The 25,054-nt window shown below is 41.4% G+C and overlaps 3 protein-coding genes across 7 annotated transcripts in view; 2 read left to right on the plus strand and 1 right to left on the minus strand.

Moving 5' to 3' along the window:
- Positions 1-367: 367 nt before the first annotated feature.
- pigp (phosphatidylinositol glycan anchor biosynthesis, class P) lies at positions 368-2,341 on the minus strand. Of its 2 annotated transcripts, XM_072373065.1 has the most exons (5): positions 2,099-2,341; positions 1,935-2,019; positions 1,363-1,435; positions 1,098-1,216; positions 368-793 (listed from the first exon to the last, which is right to left on the minus strand). In XM_072373065.1, the coding sequence occupies exons 2-5, from the start codon at positions 2,014-2,016 to the stop codon at positions 678-680; spliced, it is 390 nt and encodes a 129-aa protein (XP_072229166.1). In that variant the 5' UTR covers positions 2,017-2,019; positions 2,099-2,341; the 3' UTR covers positions 368-677. The 2 variants fall into 2 exon arrangements, with proteins under 2 accessions (XP_072229166.1, XP_072229167.1); XM_072373066.1 differs by lacking the exon at positions 2,099-2,341 and having other exon boundaries at positions 1,970-2,030.
- Positions 2,342-2,525: 184 nt separating this feature from the next.
- On the plus strand, positions 2,526-7,448 carry rexo4 (REX4 homolog, 3'-5' exonuclease). Its single transcript, XM_072374113.1, has 8 exons — positions 2,526-3,099; positions 3,203-3,534; positions 3,611-3,757; positions 5,010-5,203; positions 5,339-5,427; positions 5,512-5,586; positions 5,741-5,815; positions 5,935-7,448. The coding sequence occupies exons 1-8, from the start codon at positions 2,875-2,877 to the stop codon at positions 6,055-6,057; spliced, it is 1,260 nt and encodes a 419-aa protein (XP_072230214.1). The 5' UTR covers positions 2,526-2,874; the 3' UTR covers positions 6,058-7,448.
- Positions 7,449-13,220: 5,772 nt separating this feature from the next.
- The window catches only part of LOC140278967 (voltage-gated potassium channel KCNC1-like), a 48,332-nt gene continuing 36,498 nt past the window's right edge, over positions 13,221-25,054 (plus strand). For 2 of the 4 annotated variants that reach the window (XM_072374110.1, XM_072374109.1), the window contains exon 1: positions 20,619-21,429. In XM_072374110.1, coding sequence (XP_072230211.1) covers positions 20,677-21,429 — 753 coding nt within the window. In that variant the 5' untranslated portion in view covers positions 20,619-20,676. Of the gene's footprint in view, positions 13,783-20,618; positions 21,430-25,054 lie in introns of those variants that run through there. The other 2 variants (XM_072374111.1, XM_072374112.1) reach the window with 2 other exon arrangements.

Here is a 25,054-nt window from a genome sequence, read left to right on the forward strand (position 1 = left end):
AAACATTCTTCAAATAGTCTTAAGGATAAAGAAAATCACTTTAAAATATTTCTTAGAAAGTCAAGCTCTTTCAGTTACTCGTGGAAGTTAAAATATTGAAAAAACATGGCAAAATACATCAGCTTTCATGCCTGGGGTGTTAGCTGCAGCCCCAAATGGGATTTAGACCATCACTCTAACAATGTGACTGGTGTGCAAATATTTTTTGTGTTTTGCCGCTTTAGGCTTGTCCGCCTGACTCAAGTCATGTCAGACAGCGACCAAACTGCCGTGGCAGATGTTTTTGTTTCAGCGTCGCTCCGTTCTAACGGTGGACTCTTGACGTCGGACATAAAAATGTGTAATTATTGCACAAACACATGTCATGCGATCAGTTATTTATTGTAAACAATCGTTTGATATTTTGCATCCGAGGTATAAAGTGCTCCAAAAAAAAAAAAAAAAATCACATCTTGACGTTGTTATATGATTATTAATATATCACCGGTGTTACCACACATGGCATAGAAACCCTGCCAAATACAGATGTGTAAAGCTTTACAAAGAAATAGTCAACTGAGATTCGGCGTATCCCCTTAAAAACAAAGAATCCGTTTTTGGAAAGAAAAGCTAAACGGTGACACCAAAATAAATAACCCAAATAACCCCCAGAATAATAATCTTCTTCTTCTTCTTCTTCACGTCCTGGGCGATAAATAGAACATTTTGTTAACTTCACTGATGGAGACGTCCCTCAGTTGAGGTATTCCCCCCTTCCTGTAGCGGTCTGTCCTCTGGTGTTGTCCATACACATCTGTGAAGATATTTCAGGTTGTTAGGATGGGAAAATCCTCTTTTCAGTGTAATGTTTTTTTTCATGTCCGGAGAAGTCTCGGGCATGGAGTCATAAATAATTCATTCAGATTCACTATATTCTCAACATGTCACTGCTTCTCTTTTGCTAAGTTTCCTCTTCTCGACTCTAGAGGAAGCACTTGCAGCCCTGGAGCTGCTGTGGCAGAAGTACTGGCAAAGAGAGTTTTTTTCAAAGGCCTTTTTAAGTATCTAATGCAGAGTTCAAATATTTGCCCGGCGACTGCATTGCCACCTAACCTCACCTGTGATGTTGTCCACAGAGTCCAGTGGGGCTGTGTTGTTCATGTTCATTCCAAACAACACCACCACAGAGACCATTAACGCGACCAGCAGATAGATTGGCAAAGCAAGAGCCCAGTACCTAACACAGGACAAAAGGTTCTAGATGAAGCATCTTACATTGCAGTACATGCACTTCCCTCGCTTTACATTTATTGAATAGCCAAAAGAGGGATTTATTACATATTTTTTGGATGACTTGTATGTCATTATGACGATGCTACTTACTTCTGAGGCCAGTAAGTGAGTCCTATTGAATGAAGCCACTCCTCTGGTATGAATGCCCACAGGCAGTACAGAACTGAGAAGAGAGGAGAGGAATGTAACAAATATGGTCGACGGGATAACTATTAACTTAGCATTGAGGATGTATCTATTATAGTATGGAGTAAAGGTTGTTACTTATTTAGTTACTTTTTTAAATCTCAGCATTTTCTAATGTCCACACCACTACACAGAGGTTTTCCTCTCCGCTACATGACGTACACGCCATCTTTTAAACGAAAATAAATCCTTTTTGTCTTTTTTTTTCTTTAAAAAAAATGTATTTTAAAGCACGGATCATCTGAATAGCGGCTCACCTAATCTTCGCAGCTCGTGTCACAGATTATTCCACATGTACACTGTTTATTGGTTTGATGGTATGTTAACTGAATTATAATTTTCAGATAGAGGGAGGCATGGTCAAAGTAAACAGTGATTCACTCTTCAACACGAGGCTGAACAATATTTGAAGACATTAAAAAAAACCCACACATTTATACATATATAAGTAATATAATATATTATATTTGACTTACAGAAGCCAAACTGTGAACCAAGGTAAAGAACAAACCCATAAATAGCCCTCTCTGGCAAAGGAGACGGGGAGTTTTCAACCATGATCTGAAACCAAAACAGAAAGCAATGACGTAAAAAGTAAGAACACATAAACTTTCAGACTAAAACTGTGTTAGTTACATACCTATAAAGACGTATCTATTCTGTGCGGCGACAGGGTTACTGAATACATTCAGACAGGCTCCTCAAACTGCTTCCGGATTTCGTAACGTCAACTTAACTGAACTAGTTGATTGACATGATGCCCTCGAAATATATGACACTATCTTTTTTTTACAAAAATAATCCAATAGCTATAGAAATCTTACTGTCTTCTGCGAAACGACCTGAGAACAACATTTCCGCCTAAACCTTGCAACTTGTAAGGAACCAACGAAAGTAGTCAGTCCATCGGCTAAAATTAGTAGCGTGTGAAACGTGTGCTGGATCAGAAGTTCCGGCTTTAGGATAATACACAAAATGAACCTTAAAAAATTCTAAGTATTTATGAATTGATTGATACATTTTAATGTTACTGTGTGTCTATTTAAAAATACTCATTGGAGAGTTGTTTGTCCTAGAACGAACTGGACACCAAATTGTCATGTGTTTTGACGGGCACATTTAGTCGTTGCACATCTCGGAAATACACATAGCAGCATGGCTTCGGACGACATGACGTTAACGATGGACAGATTTTGTCTGCTTTTCAGGACAGCGTTTAAAGAAAACCATCTGTGTTGACGTTGTTTCTATATAAATACACTGTGGGGGAAACATTTCTTAGTAGAAAGTGTTAACTGCTGCTTTGTAGCCGCTTCCTGGGAACGTGGAGACGGAGCTCTGTGTGTCAGCGTGGCTGAAAACCTGAGCAAAGGGTTCACGATATTTGAAGTAAGGTGACGAAAAATAAAAATTAAAATGTCTAAAATGAAGGTAAACAAAACACAGTCTAAGACGGAAACACACAAGATCACAGCCAAAGAGAAGAGGAAAACGTTTTGGAAAAGCCATACCAGGAAAAAGCAAAAGTTTCCAAAGACCGCGCCTCCACACAAACGCCAAGAAAAAGCTGGAGCATCGCAGCAGATTGTACCTCCAGAAGATCCCCAGCTGTTCTCCTCCAACTGGAAAACATTACAAGAGGTTTGTCTGCGCATTGGTTTGATTTCTGCATGTGTTAGAAACGCACAAATACACAAATGTTTGTTCCTTAAGATTACATTCAGCTATGCCAAACTGTCCACAGCTCCTAAAGGCCAGCCAGCCAGAGAAGAAGCAACCTGTGACGCCAAAACATCAAAATGGCGTCTTCCTGAAGAAGACCAAAGAAAATGTATCTAAAAATGTATCAGAGAACAATGCTGCTCCCAGCCAGACAGACACTGAGAAAAAAGTGAAGCACAGAAGTGCTCCTAACAGCGTTGTCCCCAAGGAAGCTGGGGTGAACTCGAAGCCTCCGGCTGCCTCAGACACACAGCAGCGTGCTGCTCCAAAAAGGAAAAAGGACAGCGGAAAGTCAAACAGCGAGCAAGCAGCCAAGAAGAAGAAGTCTGTGGTCGAAGAGAGGAAACCTACAGAGTATGTAGCGCTTACTTCTACTGATATTTGGGTCCAGATCAATAATGTCTGCTAAACTCGTCTTGTGTGGTTGCAGGGACGACCTTTGGTTTGACGATGTAGACCCTGACGACATTGAGGAAACGATGGGAGCGGAAGCAGCAGAGATCATGAGGAAGAAGCAGGGCTTAAAGAAGAATACGAACACCGAGAGCGCCCTGGTTAAGGAGAAGGCCTTTGACGGGTGAGTGACAACATATCCACTTTTGTGAAATTTGTGCCTTAGCTAAATGGGAATGGATAAGATTTTATTGATTCCAGTGCCATTATCTATGCTTTTTTATTGATCTGGTTCTTTATTCATTCCTTTATTGATTCTTGACCCAGTTTTCTACAATACAACAAGTACAGCACAAAAGTTTTTAACACTGATGCAACTGCTTTTATATATGATTAATCTTTTTAAAATATCATACTTTTACACCAGACTATGTAAACCTGTTGAAAATGTTGATCTTTTGCCTTTGAGTAGGGATGCGGGCCTTTCACAACTAAATTTGTGACCGAACAGTGACACTCTTTCATCACTATCACTTTACCAGGATGCTCAGCAGGTGTGAAGTGTTTTAACCGTGTCCCAGAGAGCTAAGAGGCAGAATGTCCCACATTTTCTCAAGCTGTTCACAGCCTCCCATAATGCAATACCAGCACAACTTTGATGAAGCAGCTCACAATCACAGCTTCCTCTCATGAACAGCAGGGCAGACATTTTGCGCTGGTCAGTGCATAAATTGCCAAACTGGCAACACTGGCTGTGTTTGTCTCCTCTTTTCAGTCTGAGACATTAATACGTTTTGAATGTGTTTTTCACTTTGGAAACAAAAAGAATACATGGTGTAACAGTGTCTGAACATGAGGATTTATTAGTCTCACATTCAGTGTCGACTTTAGACTCGTGAGCATTATCCAGGACCCACCGGGATCGATAAAGGAATCTCTTCCTGCCTCCTAGCCTTATTGTAAAAGAACAGAAGGACTCATGACATGTGGCCTGCATAACCTGGGTGAATAAATGAATACGGAGCTAATTGTTAAAGTACAAGGTCAAATACAGCTTTTTGAAAAGACAACTACCACGATGCTGAAATCAGTCAGAACAAGCAAACTATCAGACCTTTTCAGTACTGGATGTCCCACATGGTTAACTCTGAGAGTTTTTGGGCTACTAAATACTCTGAAATGAAAGAGATTTATTTTCTGTCTTTACATGTGGATTTCTTTCAGTTTTGCTTTGTGTTGGTATCGCTTGTCTGTACATGTTGATTTCTGTTGCTCTCTTCTGTGGTTTGAGGTGTCAGAGCTGCAGCTTTTTGAGATTATACAGCTAACCCAGATCATGAAGAGAGAGACAATAGAGGCCTAACTCAACTGACTGGAACATGTAGTTTGCGAAGAAGCGTTTTTGTTTTTACTTACACTCTTTGCACCGCTGTTAGTCTCACCAGAGTCGTGGCAATAGACTGTGAGATGGTGGGAGTCGGTCCTGACGGAGAGGACAGCATCTTGGCTCGTGTGTCCATTGTGAACCAGTTTGGGAAATGCATCTATGACAAATATGTGAGACCCACAGAGGAGGTGACAGACTACAGGACGGCTGTCAGTGGTATCCGACCTGAGGACATCAAGGATGGTGAGTCTCCAATTTAGTGGTAAAGAACAGCTCAGAGCTATTTGTGAGTGACGAGTTATTGCTCATTGCTTTATAATAGTTTTCATCCTCTGTTTACAATGCCTATGTTCATTATCTGCATTTTTCTCACTCCAGGAGAGGATGTACCCACAGTGCAGCGGGAGGTTGCAGAGATCCTGCAAGGGAGGGTAGTAGTTGGACATGCCATACACAACGACTTAAAGGTAGCTCTTAATTAAAACTAACCCGAGCACGTATAAATAAACGTTTAATAAACTCGGCTAACTTCTGTAAACTAACTCTTTCAGATTTTGCTCTTGGATCATCCGAAAAAGAAAATCCGGGACACTCAGAAGTACAAACCCTTCAGGAGGATTGTCGGGGTAATCATATCATACAATCTCCGATAATTGAAAAAAACTTCAAGAATGAGAATTCTGAATACGTGTGGACCCCACCCCCTGCAAAAGCACTGCAGAAGATCCCAGACCCAATCAGGAAATTTAAATAATAATGAGATGATTTTTCTATTTTTAGAGCGGTCGTCCCTCGCTGAAAGTCCTCTGCAGAGAAATCCTCAATGTGAAGGTCCAGCAGGGGGAACATTCATCTGTAAGTTCAACAGAATGATTAAAGTGGGCACTGCCTCTCCCTGCGAGCAATAACAGTTCATTTAAAAGTCAAGTGTTCTACGGCTGAGCATCACAAAGAATACTTCCTCTGTTTTCCAGGTCCAAGACGCACAGGCTACCATGAGGCTGTACACACTGGTAAAAAAACAGTGGGAGGCGGAGATTAAAGCCAGTAAGACAAACAAAGACTCAGACAAGAAGAGCAAGAGAAAGCCCAAGTAAGACTGAGGCCAATGATCTCGTGGGAATATGAACTGATCAGCGCAGCCGCGGCTGAAACGACAGGTTTGGGTTTGTTTTCAGAAGAAAAGGAAACTACAAGTGGCCTTTTGAAAGGAACCAGTGTTGAACACTTTTCACTTAAAATCTGTCACAACAAAGTGAACTGAAGAGAAAAAAAAGAAGCCATTAAGGATTGCAGTGAAAATGAAAGGCGTCCATACAGAATCTGTTCTTCAACAGGTTGTGACTAATATCATGAACCTGAGTCTGTCAGGTGGGTTCGCTCGGTATGTGCTTTTAACCTCTCTGAATCACCATGGTTACACACCTGTCCTTTCCCATAGCAGGTTTAGTTCAAGGCCTTGCATTTAAATCGGATGTAAAAGTCTTTTTCGTCATTCTTCGTTTGCTTTATTTGTAATAAAAATCTTGCGTTTTGCAGTGCTGCGTTTTTTTTCTACTCTTCAGCAGCGCACCATTGTAGCAAGTCCAATAATCACAAGATCAGTCCCCTTTGTTTGGAAGAAAAGCCCTTTTTATTAGAGCAAATCAAAGAACACAACCCAGTCAACAAAGAGGGTCGATAACACCTGTTTAGATACCCATTATCCCTGGAGTTCTAGGCTCTGCCGATCCAACTTGTGCAAAAGAAGCTGACTGTTATGAACCTGCTTCGCAGTCCTCCGCTCAGGTTGGGGATACATTTAATTAGTTCCTCAGTCAGATGTAATCAAGCGCAAAGTGTTTTGTTGCTGAGCACATCAGAGTGACTCATACAAAGATGCATGAGCACTTTATTTACAATGAACCTTTCTATCGCATTTGTTTCCTGAACATTTCCAAACATGTTCTCCCCAACAGTTGGAGGATGGTCCACTCAGAGTGCTCTTGAGAACAAACACATTATGGTTCCATGTATTATCATTTAAAAAAACAAAAACAAATGGTCAGATAAAAGCTGATTGATCCTGCTTGAAATCCTGGTTGCTTTTAAAGTTTTGAAAAATCATGAATAAAACCTAAATTCAACATGGCTTTAGCTACTTTCCTTTTAAGAGCAGAGTGTTGACTTGACATGTTTTCTGGAACCTGCTGCTCTTTTTATTTAAATGTTTTATCTAATACCACCTGCGAGAGCTCATAATCTTTGGCTCACTTATGATCTTTTTTCATAATTTCAGTGGAAAACCTTTGAACCTGTCAGTTTAACAGCATAGCGCAGGTTTGTCCTGTGGATCAGGGCTCTCACAGCTGCAGCATCCTGTGCAAATGTGTTACTTATGCTTCAATTCCAGCGATGGAGTGAGAGGTTGAGGCTTCTCGTGTGTTTACACTTTGTCATTGTGATTTGCCGCCCATGTTGTCCGGCTGAAATAAAACTTACATCCTTGGTTGAAAGCGTCCTGGCTCTAAATAACACCTCTAAATCATGGAGCTCAGTCAAAGTCTGGAGGCCTTGGGGGAAAAAATGACAACAAACGTGCAGGTAAAGCTGTTAGGATGAATTTTGTTTGATTCAGAATTCTGTGTGTTTTAAAGTTTGCTTCAATCTGAAGAAAACCTACCATGCTGATGTTTAAATGTGCATGTAATCTAATTGATTTGAAACGGTCTTAGCGAAAAAAACAACAACTAATCAACCAATTATAGTCATTCCTAAAGTTAAATTCAATCATGTTTTTAAACAGTCTAATTGAGGTCTGGGTTTTTTGAGTGATGCAGTTTTTTAGGCCTTCTGCAGCGATGGGTTAGAAATTTTCGTTTCCCTGTGTGCCAACAATGTGTCAGTGTGATTTGCTGCCCAGGAGCTAATGCACTCTGTGCCGAAATGAATCCATCGCCCTTGGTGTGCAGCCTCCGGGCTCTAAATCAGGTTCTGAAATGGGTTCAGAAAGGTGTTGCGAAGGCCTCCAGCAGAGCAAGAATACCCCTTGTGGGAATTTGAATGTGAAAAAATGACCTCATTTGCTGACAAAAAGACATTTTGATGTGTGACTTGAGTTTTTGGCACAGCTGTATTTGGTGGCAGTGATGCAGCAGAGTAACAGAATAGAATCAAGCTCACAGACAACAGTGACATTGTGCAGTTTTTTGAAAAGCTGGTAGATCCTTGGAAATGAGAAGCATCCTAGTTTAATAAAAAAATAATCCATTTTTTTGATTAGCTTCTCCTCTCTTCACATCGTGGCCAATACCTCTTTCTGTCTGAATAAGTGTCCGAAAAAGGAGTGTCTCTGTTGAGAGACTGAGAGCCTCTATATGATAAATAATGTAAGCTAATGCAGCAATTTAACTAGTGAGGCTTAGAGGACACATAAAACATACTGTCTGTTTGGGCTTATGGTAAGAGGGTCTGGTTGCAGACTGATTTAAAGCGGAAGATAGTTGATAAAAGGTTAGCGGACCGTATGAAAGTCTGTCTAAATGTTGCATTAAGTGAAACATAGCGGTTAGTCTCGGGAGAGAAAAAAGTCACAATCCTCATTCTTGATGAAACATAAACCGTGGAGTTCATTGTCATTAAAGATTTTACACGTGCATTGTTACCATTTGGTCAGGTTACATAACGTGAACACAGATGATGAAGTGACGAAACCAACAATAAAAAAAATGACAACATCGGTGTCTTTCTGGAATGTCTTTATTTACACATGTAGAAACGTTCGTTGTGGATTGGAAGTTCAACTACATGTCCAACATTTCCAACTCCAGAAATCTTTCCATCTCATCTGGTCTTAGCTTTACTTCAGCATAGCACTGAATGATTTTCAGGCCTGTGGTGAGGACAAGGAGCATGTCTGGAAAATGCTGTTTTGCTTTCAAATTGGTTTCGGCAATGCTCTGCCGAACTGACAGTTAAGGCATCTCGTTGCGTCCTCAAGCAGGGTTTTCTGTCAGTTCTTGAATTATCCACATGATAAGACATTGTCTCATGAATAATGGAAACAAACAGCAGAAAATAGTTCCTGAAATATCTTTCATTTATTTTATTTTCCAGATTTATTCTTCTTTCTGGCATTCCTATCATTCCATAGGTAAAAGAGCTGCATGTTCTCATTTGTACAAATCTCCCAATGGGATTAGGGGCGTTATTAATGTGTTCTGCTGTTTCTTTATACCTGCCTCAGAACTTTAATAAAACATTGCTTGCAGTCCTGCTGCGTACTCCATTTTGCTTCTGTATTAAAAGTGATTAGAGTCATTGTTGACATGTGGCGTGTGTTCCCTAGGATTACAAACACTGCGAGTAAACAGCAATGTTGTTTTATTTACCTTCCTTTCCATAAGCAGTTTTATACGCTTGCCACTGAGCATAGTACATGTTCCACGTTTGAATGCCACTTTTGGTTCCACCTCTTAGCTGATGTTTTGCATTCTTTACGAGGGAAGCACCGAGTCAGCAGAAAGTGTTTCTCAGTTAGTTATCTTTTAATTATCTCATCTTTAGTTTGGTCGTTGCATTCTTTTTGACAATTTAGCAGCATGCCTCATAAAAAGTCTGTTGTAAAATGTCACCTGGTATTGTGTTTGTTGTATTTAATGTCGCTGGACATAATTTAGTATAATTTTGAACCTGTCAGACTGGAAATTTTATCGCAGAGCTTCTTTTTTCAGTCAGTTTTTGAGAATCTCTCGAGCCCACTATGCTAAGGTCTGCTACTCACTAATTTCTTATGCATGAGCTGCGGCGTGCTGCCCCCTGAAAGACTTGGAAAGTCTTGACTGTTAATGTGTCTGTGTTGACTAAAGCTTAATTTTAGTCTGGTATTTGCGTGGGCCGATGAAGAAACTGTGTCGACTGCTTCCTGCTCATCATTACTTGCGCATTCACTTTGAGGATAATTCCTCAGTGTGCAGTGATTGACAGTCTGAATGTGTGAACTAATCAGGCAGAGGGTTTATATGACCGTAGATGAACTTTTAGCTGTAACTAACAAAGCTTTATCAAGGATTACTGTGATCTAAGTCGGAGATGACATACAGTTCTTGTAATATTTTAGCAACAACAGGATGGATATCCTTGCAGCCAATGCCCACACTGATCATCTTAGTGACTTTTATTACTCCCAGGCTTGCTCTCTGGAATAGATGGTATAGTATATCAAGAAAATCCAAATTAGAATTTTTTTTGTTTTATATATGATGAAAAACCTGCAAAATAACATAACCTTTAGCAACATCTGTGTTTTTTTAAAAATAATTACAAAATATTAGCACAGACAAATGTGCAGACGGAGAAATGGCTGCTGTTTTGACATCTCAAATGATCCAGTAATTCTGGCCTACAGCACCTGAATAAATCTTGTGTTTGACTAGTTACTGCAGGACTTTCAGAGATGCAAAATGAGCTAGAAGTGATTTTGTGCTGAATAGACAAGGGGTATCCATTGTTTCCTTAGAGTGCAGAAAACCTTAAGTAAGCCTTGCACTTGCCAGAAGTATTGATTGGGGGCCTATGTGACTAGAATACATTTAAATGTATGTAATGCAACCTGTATTTGGATTGGCTTGCAGTGGTCTGGTGAGATTTGTCTTGTCTCACTATTTGACAACATAAACAGACATGTTGCTATAGTGAGGATCAGACCTTTTTTAAACTATGGCATGAGTAGCGGACGTAATTAAGGTTAAAAGGTGCTATACGCAAAATCTACAGACCATTTACCAGACAGGTCAATTGGAACTCAGTTCCTCAAACCATAACCCTGTTTTGAAAAGGCTGGGGCAGTATTGAAAATACAAATACATGAATAAAGTGTTACTGTGAAGTGCTGCGATTCTTACATTTAGTTTGACTTGTATTGAAATATACTGCATTACCAAGATATTTCATGTTTTTTCATCTCTTCATTTAATTAGTTAATATGCATCCATTTTTTTGGATTCCAGGCCTGTAAAAAAAAAAAAAAAAAGAGCAGAAGAACTAGATTATGAACTAGTTCATTTTCAATCTGTGTGAACTTTACTTTGAACTAGGTCTTGTGAGCTGTGAACTTGGACAACACTGGCTCAAGAAAAAGCCTGCATATGGTCCTGATTGGTCTTAAAAACAAATAGAGAAAAAGGATGTGGAATCTTTTTAACTTAACACAGCTGTACACCTTAAGACATGTTTGCAGAAAGGAGGAAAAAAGAGTTCTACAAAAATACACCATTCAGTATTTAACTATCTTTAATGTATTTTTTTGTTCTGATAACAGCCTTTTTGCAATCTTACTTTTCCCCTCTATTCTTCCTTTGTGTTGTCTAAAACTGGCCTGCTTGGTTGATGCAATTCCCAAATTTTATGCTTCAGGATTCTTGATAGTGTACTGTAACACTTCTTAGCATCTCCGTTGTCCTTGTAATGGCAGTGACTGAGTCTTTGGGTGAAGCAGGGGCTTTGATATGTTAATTGACTTAATTGGCCACAAATGTATATCTCTAGATATGAGACATGACTGGTGTGTCTTCATCATTCTTGTTGTTGGATCACACTATGCTCGCTTCCATATTTTTGCATTGCATCACCTACATTTAACACTGGTCGCCTTTTATTTGAATAGCCCTTTATTTTTCTAAAATATGAATTTTTATGTTATGAAATCCCCTCAAGGAGAGTGCTGTGTATAAGAGTTGATCATATAACCTTACAGCACCAGGAAATTGTCCATTTCCTTATTGCCTTGGTTTGCATGGTCCACAGTCTGAAAAGTTAAAAGTTTAAACAGACAAAACTAATGAATTACTGGACTTTATTTTGCTTTTTTTTAAGTGGTTGAATTCTTAGTAGAGCATTCCTCTTTGCATGAACTTTAAAGGTACTTTAACTTCCATCTTCTCATCTCTCACTCATAGTTTGTTTGTCTGCACTTTGAGCAAAAAAGCATTTTGTGGTCAAAGCTAAATGCTTCAGGCACCTATGCAGTGACCTTTAGTCCTTCCTTTAAATTTTATGAGTTGATCTTGCACTTAGTACCTGTCAATAAGTCCATCAGAAAAATTGCTGGACATTGCGCTTCAGGCTCACATCATTAAGCCCCCTGCTGAAGCAGTGCTTAGAGTATAATGTTTTATGCTAAATGCCTCAAAGTGAAATCCTTTAGTTTATCCTATTAACAGTTATTCATTTAGAGAGACCGAGATAATCTGGTTGGGTTGTTCTTGCAGCTTGAGCTACAACAGTTTTACTCATTTTGTGTCTCATATTTCATTCTGTTTCTTGTAGTCATGCAACTCCGCGGTTTAACAGTCTCATCGTTTGCAGATACTTTGGCATGTAATCGTTTTTTGGTGGTCATGTTCTATTTAATGTTTTGCCACTTTTCATCTCTTTGTAGCTAGTCTGTGTCTCTTCAAGTATGTTTTTCTTTTTGTTTCTCTGGTGCCACATTTTTGTATCAAAAAATCAAATAAAGACATTGCTTAAATCTAACTTAGTTAGTTATTTATAAAGGTGCTGTATTGTAAGCCACATTGGAAGGACTGATCCCTAAATATAGCGAATAAGTCAGAGTGAAATTAGGAAGATGTTTTATTTGATGCTTTTTAATACACTTGATCCGTTCTTTCTCTTTATAGAAATCTCTTTATCTATATCTCTTTAACAATCTCTTAATTTTGCATTATTAATTCAAGTGTCCTTATTTACTTATCTTTTGCATCTCATTTTGCTGGTTTTGTGTGTCTTGAACCATGTTTGGGGCTATATTTTTCTATATTTCTTTGGGGGAGCAATAACTCAGGCAATAAAATCTCTTACATTAATATCACCATCGCTTTTTAACGCATTACTACATACCATGTCATGTAATCCACCTGCTCCTGTGATACCACATGACTGCTGATGTCAACCAAGCCACTGTCAAAGCAGGGAACCTGTAGACAAAATGGTGTTTGTGCGTCCATCCAGCACAGTGAGCCTGATTGGGTTGGCTGAAGTGGGGAAAAGAGAGAAAGCAAAGAAAAAAAAAAGCAACAACAACAAAAAAAAAAGCAGACAGGTGACAATAAATCAACACAATATTCAGTGTATGAGGGATTTTATTTTTTACTGCATATGTATTTATGAAGTTCAACAGCCATATGAGAAATTAGCCTCTGTATTCACCGGGGTCCTCCCACCCCTTCTGTCTTGTTCTCTAATCCGCCCACATGTATCGTCTGAGGAAAAAAAAAATAGTGCAGAAGGTGACGCTCCTCCAAAGGAACAGAGAGAGGCACAGAGAGGGAAAGGCAAAGGGAGAGGTGTCTACAGGCTGCATCTCCACTGAAATATTTGGAAAGGGGAGAGATTGGAAGAGCTGAATGGTAGCTACACCCTGCGCCTGGAAGCGTAGAGACACTGTAACAAAGGCTGGCAATTATTTTTGGCAATAACAAAGAGGTGGGAGAGGGGCTCTGAAATCGAGGGAAATAGCAAAAAGACAGTTTTGAGGGGGACTTCTGCTTCATTTCATCCGAAAGACTCATCCCTTGCCATCATCAGCATGACCATAAGCTATGAGTAACATTCGGCAATAACGCTGTCAAAACGAGATTTCCAACAACAGACGCGCGCAATCCTATTTTGATTTGTTATAATCGGGGGGGAAAAAAGATCAACCGAATGCCTGCGAGAAACTGGATACTCTAAGAAATCATAAAAAAGAGAGATCTAACAAAGAAAACTACATTTTGATTGATCTTTTAAGCTTGATGTGCGTGTCTCTGCACGCGCTCGAAACGAACCTGAACCTAAAGCAAGTGAGTATGAACCGTGTCTGTGTATATGTCTGTATTTTGGTGGCTTTATTCTGCGTTTACCCGTCTGATAACAGAGGATATTAATGCCCAGAAAAAAATGGCACAAAAATACAGCGTCTAGCCTACATTCAACAAGTATCTTTTGTCACAGATACACAGTAGCTGCGAAATGTTCTGTAATTTTTCTGTTTTGACAAAGTAGAATGTGTGAATATTGTTTCAAATTGAAATCCTTAACACTGATTTCTATGATTACTACAAGCTGCTATAACAGAGAAAGATAAAAAGAAAAAAAAAGAGAAATGTGATTTTACTGTCTGATGAGATTGACCCACTGATATGACGCTTAAGGATTTCATTCACTAGACCCTAACATCCCTCATTGCACAAATAGTGGGTGTTTCCTCATCTACACCAAAAGATCAGAGCAGTTTCATGCCTCTGAGAGGAATGTACGTGTGTGTGCATTCCCCCTCTGCATCATTGTCTGTCTGCATGAGTTTCCATGTGTGTGTTACTTTGTGCTTTTGTAAAAATGTATTTGCTTTACTTGCATGTGCCCTCAGTGTATGTGTGTGTGTCTGCTCCCGCATCCTGGCAGCGCTGGGTAGGTGTCAAGGCCTGAAATGGAGGTTTGATATAGAAACCATTGGAGGGAGGTGAGGAAGAGGAGCTGACACGTAAAGGCGAAGATGTGAGGATGAAATAGGGTTTGGGGGCTGCTTAAACGAAACTACACGAAAGACATAGTGTGACTTAGATTTCACCCAGGAAGTCTATGAAAGACATGAGAAGGGGAGGGGTATGTTAAATGTCTAGACGTAGCCCTCTTACCATCTTTACACATACCTCTGCACTCCTCTATCTGCAATCCATTGCATTCCCTCTCAAAGTCTCTGGTTTCATAACGCCTCTTCTTGCCTCACTTTCTGGCACGTGCCTCCTCTTTTACCTGCCAACTGGCTCCAGCATGCTCTTCTCCTAATGGGATCTCTGCCCCCCCCCACCCACCCACCCACTCTCGATCCTGCATTATGAATCTACAGCTGGTGCTATTTTTAGACAGGGGTAACCCAGAAAACACCTCCTTCGATTTTTGCAAAAAACTAAAAAATGGGGGGGGGGGGGGCTCCCCACGAGGTACAGTGGCGTGCTGTCAGTGATTGGCAGAGTAGTGATGGGGCTTGAAAAGGCGGGCACCGCTGTTTAAGCATTGGGAGGATAAATCTATTTTGAGGCTGTGATTGAATTACACATCTGCTGTGTCCTGCATTTCTTAGTGTGCCTGCCTCTGACCCTTCATCTCTGTCTCAGCTGTGATGGTTTCTCCCTCATCTCTCAGCTTCAGTCCTGAGAACTTTCTCTCCGTCCTTAAACTCCGTTCTCTTACAAATCCTTGACCTTGAGGCTCACCACATGCTCACTTCTCTCATTTCCTTTGCTCTCCTCAGCCTCTTTTCCTCTTTCACAACTGTTTAGTTTCTCAACTGTGATTCCCCTCCTTAGTGTCTAATTGCTGGCCAGATCACAGATCAGGAATCAGTGTAGTAATACTTCCTGCCTCACTCCATTTATCTTTCTCACTAAGTGTACTGCATCACTGCGCTGCTGGATCATAATTGTCCCAATCATGCAGGAAAGGCTATGTCATTAATTAGAAGCAGACAGGTTTAAATGACTAAAGGAAGAGTTGTGGGGGTTAGAACTATCTGCCCTAAGTACAAATCCTCCAGGAAGATCATTTTGCAGTTGAATACTGATGGATATTGGCTCAGATTTATCCAAGTCCAAAAATAGAGCTCCTTCCTAGTATGAAACACTATCCTGTCCCTTTTTGTCCACACTCCAGGATTATCCTGTCTTCTCCTTTACCAATAGTTGCTCATATAGGAATCTTTAGTACTTCCTCTGTTACGTCTTCTGAAACTCTCCATCCTTCTGTCACTAGTGAAGTCTCACACAGGTTTAATATCCATATAAAAAAATTAATAAAAAAATATTCCGCCTATATTGTCCTATAGGGAGGAAAGATTTCAGTCTTAGAGCTCTATTACAGGCATCATTGCTACCAGCCTATTCCTGGCTTTATGTATAAATCATCCCCCAGCTAGCTAAAAAGAAAAACCAAAAGAGTGTGATTTTTTTTTTTTTTTTTTTTTTTTTTTTACCATAAAAAAGATTGCTAGAGGGGATCATAGCAAGAGAGCAGCAGCTTAATGCTTCTGGTATGGGTGACTGACCAATATGCAGCAGACACAAGACCCCAGAGGGGGAGTTGTGTCTGCAGTATGTGTGGATTGGTCACCCCCCCGAAGAGCTTCACACTGGTGTTGCTTAGATGAGACGCTGCCCGTGGTAGATTAGCCAGTTCCTCTTTCCTTGCCTAATTGACTGGCTTTTTAAATCATGCTCTGGGATTTGGCCTCTGATGAGCTTTCTTTTTTTTAGATGAGAAAAGCTTTCTTTTTTTTTTTTTCATTAGCTGTCTGACTGCTGCTGGGTCTTTTTGTTTTCTTTGCATATCCAGTCATTTTTAGGCTTTCTCTCGATCCATTCATGTCATTTCAGTCATTTTCATTCTGGTCATGCTCTACCTTCCTTGCACCGCTATCCACGCATATCTGGCTTCTCCTCTCCTGGTTGAACAGATTTACACCATGAGGTGCAGAGAGAGGGGAGGGAGGGGGCACGTTGTGGTGTGACACCGCACTAAAAGGGGAGGTGACCGCAGTGCTTTCACCATGCTGCAGTGCTTCGCTTTCTCCTGCTGGGGTCTCCTCAACACTGGGGAGTGCGTTAGAGAGGAGAGGGAGATAAGGCAGAGATGACGGGGAGAGGTAGGATGAAAGGAGGGAGGGAGGGAGGTGATATGGATAGAACAGCGTGAAGCCTTGTGGTTACATCCTTTGATGAGGTAGCGGGTGGGGGGGGGGTTGAAAAAATGGCTGCGCACCAGAAGCACATATGTAATTTGTGCACAAACATACATTACATTCTTGCCTCCAAACCCTCCTTTCCCCATGTGGTACATTTAGCATTCAGCTCAGCTGCAGATCTGTTTTACATCATTCCCCTCTTCTATCTTAATCATTCTGCTGTGTCCATAGCTCTTATTGGAGGACATTTCTAATCCACCCTCCAACACCTTCACAGCCATTCAGGTTCTGTCCTGAGCCAATGCAGGGTCCTTTTCTGTCTCTCTCCTCCTCCTTCTTCCCCCTCCCCTTTTATTTCCCCAACATTCTCCTTTCCCTTATCTAGCTACCTTTTCTCCCTATCTGTCCTTTCTATTGCTGTTCTTCCTGACACCTCTACCTCTCATCTTTCTCTCTGTTCCCCCCCTTTGTGGTTGGTAAAGGTTTTTGCTTTTTCTGCCAACTGCTGCTTCTGTTCCGCATAGTCAGCACTCCAAATTCCTCTCTTTCCTTTTCTACCGTGTGCTCTCCTCCCCTCTCGCTGGTTACCACTGCTGGTACCTCGCACTCGCAGCGCATACAATAATCTCGTGCTCCCTCCCCCCTCTTGCTGCAGTGTTTCTGCTAATATGTATTAGCGTCAGTGCGGTGCACGAGCAGCGTGTTCTTTTCCTCCCCGAGCCCCAGTATCCATCCGTCCACCACAGAAATGATCACCTGTTCTTCAAGGTTTTTAATGATCCAAGCTCATTTAGGCTTTTCAATTTGTTCTGTGTAGCCAGGTGAGCATTTATGTGCATGAGCCCCCCTCCCTTCTTCTTGCTTTTTTCCCCTTGTGTTAGCGTGCAGCGGTGAGGCAGTAGTATCAGGGTGGCGCAGGACATGGTGGCCAAGGCAGGAAATGCTGCAGGAGAGAGAAAGTGGTGGTGTTGGAGGGATGATTGTTACTCTTCCCCGCTCCTCTGCACCTTCTTCCACTTTGCCTTTCTGCCTTTCCATCACCTCTATCCTCCTCCATTTTACTAACCCCCCCTACACACACACACGCCACACACACACACCCCATCCGCTTCATACTACTTTTCACTTTTCCTATGGTGTTTTGTTTTCTGTTTGTTGCTGTAAGGGATTAAGATGCTTAGCTAGACCTTTAAAGAGATACATGTATGTCCCTTGTATCAAACTTCTGCAGCTGTTCTCCTGCAAAGCAGCAAGGAAGCATTTGATTTACATGCCATGATATCGCAAATAGTCAAGTCTTGCTAACAGCTACTTCCCCTCAAACTATAAAGTCTAATTGCTTACTTAGTTCTTTGGTGGAAAGAACACAGCTGCACACTGTATAATTACCCACCAGATCAGCTCTAATGCAGAGCTGTTAAGTAAATTTATAAAATCAATAAGCACGCCATGCACGACAACGAGGAAACAAATAGACTTAACCGCAGTTACAGACTTGTGGCTGTCTGTGTATAAAATATTCAGTAGTTACCCCATGAAAGCTATAAATGCAGTCATGAAGTGCAAATCAGAGTGCAGGGTTACGAAGTTGAAACAAAAAAAAAGTTATGTAAGGGCTAAAACTTTAGAACAGAAACTGCCTCTGAAAAGTTCAGCTTCCCAAAGAGAGAGTACTGTCCATGGTGCTGAAATGTAATCCATCCCACAGCACAAGCACTCCCTGCATAGGACAAAGCTGACTGTGGAGTATGATCTTTTTACACTCTCCCTGACACTCTCCCTGACACTCTCTCTTCCAAATGTTCTGTACTCTAAGTTGTTGATATTTTGCAAGTAATTTCTTTTGTTCTAAAGTTGTCTGTGTTGAACAAAGTATGGTACTTTTGCATGAAGATGCAGAGCAACTCTAAAACTCACATTGCAGGTTTTTTTTTTCTGTCGAGCAAGCAGATGTGGTGGTCCTGCAGCAAAACACTGCGAAGACTTTAAATAAATGAAAAAAAGGAAGTTTAAGGAATTTAAACTTCAGTATTCATATATGCACCTAAGTTTTATCAATGTAGGTTTTTGTTTGCACACGTTGCGCTTTGATTGTTACCCCATGCAGTAGCCTTGGTGTTAGTAGAGCTTACCTGTGTGTTGCCAAATCTTTTTTATCCATGATCTCAAAAAATTCAGGAGAAAAGGGTGATTTTCAGCCAAAAAAAAGTCAAAAATAAAACTTGAAAAAAACCCAAAATAACTTGAAACTTAGGAGAGACCGCAAACTTTTCCCAGAACAAAAGTTGTTTCTTCAGATAAAATGTGCAGTAAAATGATCAAAAGAACAAAGTTGGACTGCGGTACTTTACATGACAAATAGACAAAGACTGAGAGGAAAGAGTTGACCCAAAGTGAAAGAAGCTTACTTTGGGAAGAATGAGGGAAGCAAAATCAGGGCAAAATGGAGGAAGAGAGTGAATTGAAGTATGATGAATAGAGGGGAGGAAAAAGTGGGAACAGAGAGAGAAGATGTGGAGAGAAAGATGGATGTGGACACTGGAGAGGAATAAGACTATTGAGAGAGAAAGAAGAGGTGAAGCCTTGATTCTCCTTCTTCAGTGAAATGTGACTCCTGTATGCGGAATATGAGAGCAAGTAAGGAAGAGAAAGCGAGGTAGTGGGAGGGAGGTAGAGGGGGCAGTGAAAGCTCACAGGAGAGGAGGGGGGAGGAGGAGGAGAGTGCTGCATTTCTTTGAATAGAGAGAAAAAGGTTAACAACATAAATACGGTGCGTGTATGGGCTTTTTTTGCTGGGAACGCGTGTCTTTTCTGAAGCATTGTGCGCCCCTTTGGATGGCAATGCAGCCCAGAGGCAAACAATCTGACCTCACTGGGAGAACAGAGAGCAAATAACTCTGGCTTTTTACTGCAGCAGAATTCATTCGCTTTTATAGTGCACTCTCCTTTTTGATGCTCTTCCTCCTCCCCCATGCACACTATCCTCTTCCCCTTCCTTCCATTACTAGACAAGAGACAACATTACAGGAACTGCTCACTGTAACTGCCCCTAGTGAGTGTGATGCATTCACTTTATGTCTTTTTTCTTCCTCCCATTTTAAGGTCTCTAACTAAGCCTTTCTAAATTATTCTCTCCTTTTGAATCCTTTCATGAAAAAAAATCAGACTTATGGCCTCCTCCCCCCTCCTTCTTTAAGCCTTCACACACACACACGGTGCATGGGAAAAGTGGCAGAGGGAGCACTGACATAATTGTGCATCGCATGAATTTCAGTGCGGTCGGAGGGGGCTGCAGCAGTGTGTGTAGCGCGCATAGGCTGATTGAGGAGATCTAACATTAGTACGGACACCACACTCTCGGGAGGCAATTAGCACACAAACATGCTTATGTACACATACACACGCAGCTCTGCACCAATACGTCAGAGAGGTATTCTCAATGAAGGTAAAAAGAGGAACTGGATCCCCTTTTTCCCTCTCCTCTCTTCATGTCACTCTTACCCCCTTGAGTTTGGATGTGGGTGTGTGTGTGTGTGTGTGTGTGTGTGGGGGGGGGGGTATTATAGGTGGCCTAATTAGGGAGTGGATTTGAATGAACAAATTAACATTGACTTGAGCATTAACTACACTTAGAATTCTGATATTGCTGAATGAGAGTCTGTCTTGACAGTCGGAGGAAACGCTCAGTGAAGGGAGTAAGGGATGGTAACAGCTCCGGGACTCCAGTCACATCATCTCAAATCTTCTCATGACTGAGGTGTCACCAATAAGCCCATGCGGATGCTGACTCATGAATGTACTCAAAGCCACCTGTTTTCCCACATTGCTGGCATGTTTTTTTTTTCTCTCTCCGGGATGCTGGTTAAAACTACTTTGCTCCCCATCATTTTCATCCCAGCTCCCCCTGTCACTCTCTGCACTTTCACAAGGTCGTTTAGTGTCCTTTCATCAGCCGATTATCAAGTGAATAATTGCACATACAGCTGATAAAGGCCTGCGAATCTTAATTTGTATTGCAATGTTGATAATCCACATCTATTTCTCCCTTCTGCTAAAATTTCTGCCCCTTTTCTCTCCCCGCAGACTCCTCAGACTCCTCCCTCCTCCTCCCTTCGGTTTCTCTCATCCTCTCCCTCCCCCCTGGTCCTCTATGCTCAGTTCGGTGTGTGTATCCTCTTTTAAAGGGCGCAAGGGTGGGAACAAGTCGTCCAACAAAGCATGTTACAGCGCAGACATGACTTGTCCGTCGGAAAGCGAGAAAATCGTGATAAACTGCGGGGGGGTGCGGCATGAGACCTACCGGAGCACCCTAAAAACGTTGCCCGGTACCCGCTTATCGTGGCTCACCGAACCGGACGCGTTCAGCAACTTCGACTACGACCCCAAATTAGACGAGTTCTTCTTCGACCGCCACCCGTCAGTGTTCTCCTTCATCCTCAACTATTACCGCACCGGGAAGTTGCACTGTCCCAACGATGTGTGCGGTCCCCTGTTCGAAGAGGAACTGGCCTTCTGGGGAATCGATGAGACGGACGTGGAAGCATGTTGCTGGATGAATTACCGGCAGCATCGGGATGCGGAGGAGGCACTGGACAGCTTTGAGAATCCAGAACCAGACGCGCCGGACGACGACCCGGCGCTGGGCGGTGCGGATGGGGACTTGAAAAGACTGTGTATGCAGGAGGACGCAAGGAGAACAGGATTTTGGAAAATCTGGCAACCCAGAATATGGGCTCTGTTTGAAGACCCGTACTCCTCCAAATATGCCCGGGTGAGTTACTCATGTCTCTCTATAGGGACCAACTTGTGTCTATACTGTTGCATATTCTGTCTCATGGTGTTACAGACCACTGCTTGCCTCATCATAAGTTTTAAAAACTTTTAAATGTATCATTAACTTGGACTAAATTGAGTAAAAATAACAACCCTTATTAATTACAGATCACTAACTGCTGGTATGCAATCTTTGACAGTAATATGTGTATTGAATGGCGGTAGCCTGTACTGATAAACTGACATTCAATAATTAATGTTGATAGCTTTGGAAAAATGGAAAAGGTATACCAGCCATATAGCTGTAGATTGGTAGCCAACAACTAGTTGATGTAAGAATCAATGTAGTCAAACATATCACCTCAGTGCCTTTCATATTATGCATATTACTTTAAAGAGATCTGGATTCACAAATTGATCCATTTTTCTTTTGTGTGATTACCATTACCATCATCCTATTCTCTTTTTTGAGCGGGTTTAACACATACCTCCCTCTGAACGCAGCATCCGCTGCGCCTCCTGCATCCAAACGCCTTCATTAGGTGATACTTGTCCGTTTACGATGCACATCAGTGCACCATATATGGTGGCAGCTATTTATTTAATGCATCAGAGTGGAGGCTTTGAGGCTTTGTTGAGGTGCACGTCTTTCCACACATTTGTCCTTGGTGATGGTACACTCTGTCTTTTTTCTTTTTATGTCAGTCTCTTCTATCCCAGTTGAATGCCTCGTGCCTTTTATGCACAAGCTTTTCTTCTGTTGTGCATAACTTGCCTCTCTGTTAGGACAACCTTTATTGATCTCATGTAAGTTCTTAATGATTTACCCCATAACATCAGCCTTTTACTGGCATTTGATCATACAGGTGTTACAGGACCCCTCACTGTGTTTTTGACCCCCCCAACACACCTTCAGCTGGTTGATCATGGCTGCTTTGATATTCTACTTTTATTTTCTATTTTCATATTGTGGCTTTGTATTTCCAGCGTTATAGCCGGATCATCTTTCTCCTGCATCCAGCTTTTAGTACCATTCGCACTGTCCTGAGATTGTCTGAGGAACAGCTGGTGCTGTGGCTTCAGGTTATATGCAGTACCAGACAGTCAACAGACACCTGCAGTGGCGAGGCATTGAATCCACCATACTGAAAATTGTTGAATGTGAACAGAACAAAAAGTTCTAAACCACCGCACAGTCAACAAATCATGTTGCATCTACAGTCGCAGACAAACAAGAGTAACTGCACACAAAGGCTCCTACCCTCTTTTTTCAAATACACACACACATTCACATCTCTTCAGGTTCACCTAGACCTACCTGTATTAATTTCCCTCTATAAGGAAAAGGAATAGTGTTGAGCTGTGACAGACATATAGTCTGGGTTAGGCCACCTGATCTTCCTGTTTAGACAAGGGATCGGGCAGGAAGGGCTTCTTTAACTGTCACTCACATCCCAGTATTGATTTTTCACAACTCCAACCATCTCTAACCCTTCTTCGCGCCACAAAACAGTTTTCAGTTTTTTCATTGATGGGTCTAATGGAGAAAGCTTAATTGTTTGGATTTTTAACAGGAAAAGAATATGTTTCAAATAAATTCTAACAGTTTCTTCATTGTCACTATACCTTGAGTGAAAGCTGCATAGCTGCTAGAATGCCTCTGTATTATGCAATATACAGTTAATACACCACATCTACTCATACATCATAGATAAAATAACATGTAATCTGTGTGGCTGCTGCAAAAAAACGTGTTTGTGACACCAATTGGGGTTATGGAGAGTGCAAAGCAGGTAGTAGGTGGAATTCATTTGAGAGGCTGTTCAGTACCAGCTCAATTTGTGGGTGAGCGTAACCCCATTTTACTGTGTGGGACTACTATGCCAGTGTCATACGTCAAACAGCGATGTGACCCAGATCACTTTTTTTTCTTTTTTCGTTTTTCACCATTGCTCTAAAAGTATCTCACCCAATGAAGCAGAACCTTTTGTTTTTTTTGGTTCTGGGAAATGCAAATTGGCTGTGAAGAGAAAATACCATATAACTGAGAAAGATGAGGAAATATAAAAAGGGAGATGCTGTTCTGAAAAGACATTGAAGCAGATGAGGGAGGGGAAGAGGGAGATGAGAGGAAAGAAAAGGGAGATGGGGGAGAGACATTAGTCGAATTATTTAAAGAGGGTTTGTTTGCATGGCTGTGATGTAACGCAGCAGCAATCAATGATCTGATCAGGGCATTCGACTCTCACACAGGGTCTTTTTTTTTTTCTTCATTTCACCTTCACTGCTCGTGATTGTGGGAGGCTCGCTCGTGGATTTTACCGTAGTATCGCACACATGTACAAAGACACACATGCTGGTGTCTGTGCTTGCTTTTCTGCTGCAGTAGACACGGGAGAGAGGAGGGGGAGCGCTGGAGAAGGAGAAAAGAGGCAGAGGGGGGCGAGAGGGAAATGGAGAAGGAGAGAGAAATGGAGGGAAATGGGACTTAAGAGGAGCCTGAGAGGGATATGTTTTTGGGGGAAATGGATGGTAGAGAGGTCGAAGAGAAGTATTAAGACAAACAATGAGGAGGTGACAACCACAGAAAGAAAGACGTTACATGGTGGGGGTGGGGACTCTTGTTTTAGCATCTTCAATTATCTGTGAAGGCTTGAGCCGTCCAATACCCCAGCCCTCTTGCTTGCCTATTGATTGTTATTTTATTGACTATCTTCTCTTTTTGTCTGTTTTAAAGCCATCTTCTCTGTCTCCATCACCTTTTAAAACGTGAGACAGCTTACAGGTGCTTGGGCTCATTCTGCACTGTCGGACAGTAACACAACTGTTAACCCATTGACAAAATTTATGGGTGTATTTGTTTCTCTTTGATGAGGTGTTATACAATACGATTTGCATCTGATTTCCTCATCGATCCATGCCCAGTTGACATAGATCTTGCAGTAGAGCAAAGACCACATGCAGATCTTAATCGTGGCTCATTCATCTCCTTTGTCTTAGTAATTTATCAGCTAACTGTTTTACACTCAAATCTGCTTGAGCAACAGTGACTGAAGATTCACTTACATTAATGAACTGTGTATGTAACTTAATGTAATTTCAGTGTTATTTAATTTACTATTAGTTCAAACAATGGATTTCCTGTTGTTGTCCCACAGCTTTAGCTCTTTTTGGAAACTCACAGTTTTGCACTAGAAGAACATGGCTGTCTTTGTCAGAAATCTCCTGACAAACTACCATTTGTTCTCAAGTATGTGCAAGATGACCCTTTGCACCCTCCAAAATCGGACATTGATTTCATCCATTTCTCCAGAAATGAATGCAAGCACACTGTTTCTCGAACCCAACTCTCCCCGAAGGTCATGTCTTGCTGTTCATTTGTTTGCTGTTCTTTCCCACTATGCTGTCATAAACACAAATACGAACTGCCAGTTTGCTGAATGACCGCAGAACAGGTCATCTCCGGGTAGAAAATGTTTATGTGTTTGGCAGATGCTTTTATCCAAAGCAGCTTACAGGTAGGGTAAGTGGGTCTTGCCTAAGGACCATTACTGGAGGTAGTACCTTTCATGTAGGGGATTTGAACCCAGGAACATGGCTGTCTTTGTCTTTGTCTTACAAGC

Source organism: Leuresthes tenuis, unplaced genomic scaffold (genome assembly GCF_036924035.1).
Source record: "Leuresthes tenuis unplaced genomic scaffold, fLeuTen1.0.hap1 SCAF_20, whole genome shotgun sequence".
Taxonomy (NCBI): domain Eukaryota; kingdom Metazoa; phylum Chordata; class Actinopteri; order Atheriniformes; family Atherinopsidae; genus Leuresthes; species Leuresthes tenuis.

Excerpts from the sequence above, each read along its gene's own strand:
- rexo4 (XM_072374113.1), top strand. The coding sequence starts at position 2,875 with ATGTCTAAAATGAAGGTAAACAAAACACAGTCTAAGACGGAAACACAC. Across the intron at positions 3,758-5,009 it reads AAGGAGAAGGCCTTTGACGG|TCTCACCAGAGTCGTGGCAA; the intron begins GTGAGTGACAAC and ends CACCGCTGTTAG. Across the intron at positions 5,587-5,740 it reads CCTTCAGGAGGATTGTCGGG|AGCGGTCGTCCCTCGCTGAA; the intron begins GTAATCATATCA and ends TTCTATTTTTAG.
- pigp (XM_072373065.1), bottom strand. The coding sequence starts at position 2,016 with ATGGTTGAAAACTCCCCGTCTCCTTTGCCAGAGAGGGCTATTTATGGG. Across the intron at positions 1,436-1,934 it reads TGGTTCACAGTTTGGCTTCT|TTCTGTACTGCCTGTGGGCA; the intron begins GTAAGTCAAATA and ends CTCTCTTCTCAG. Across the intron at positions 794-1,097 it reads CTCTGTGGACAACATCACAG|ATGTGTATGGACAACACCAG; the intron begins GTGAGGTTAGGT and ends ATATCTTCACAG.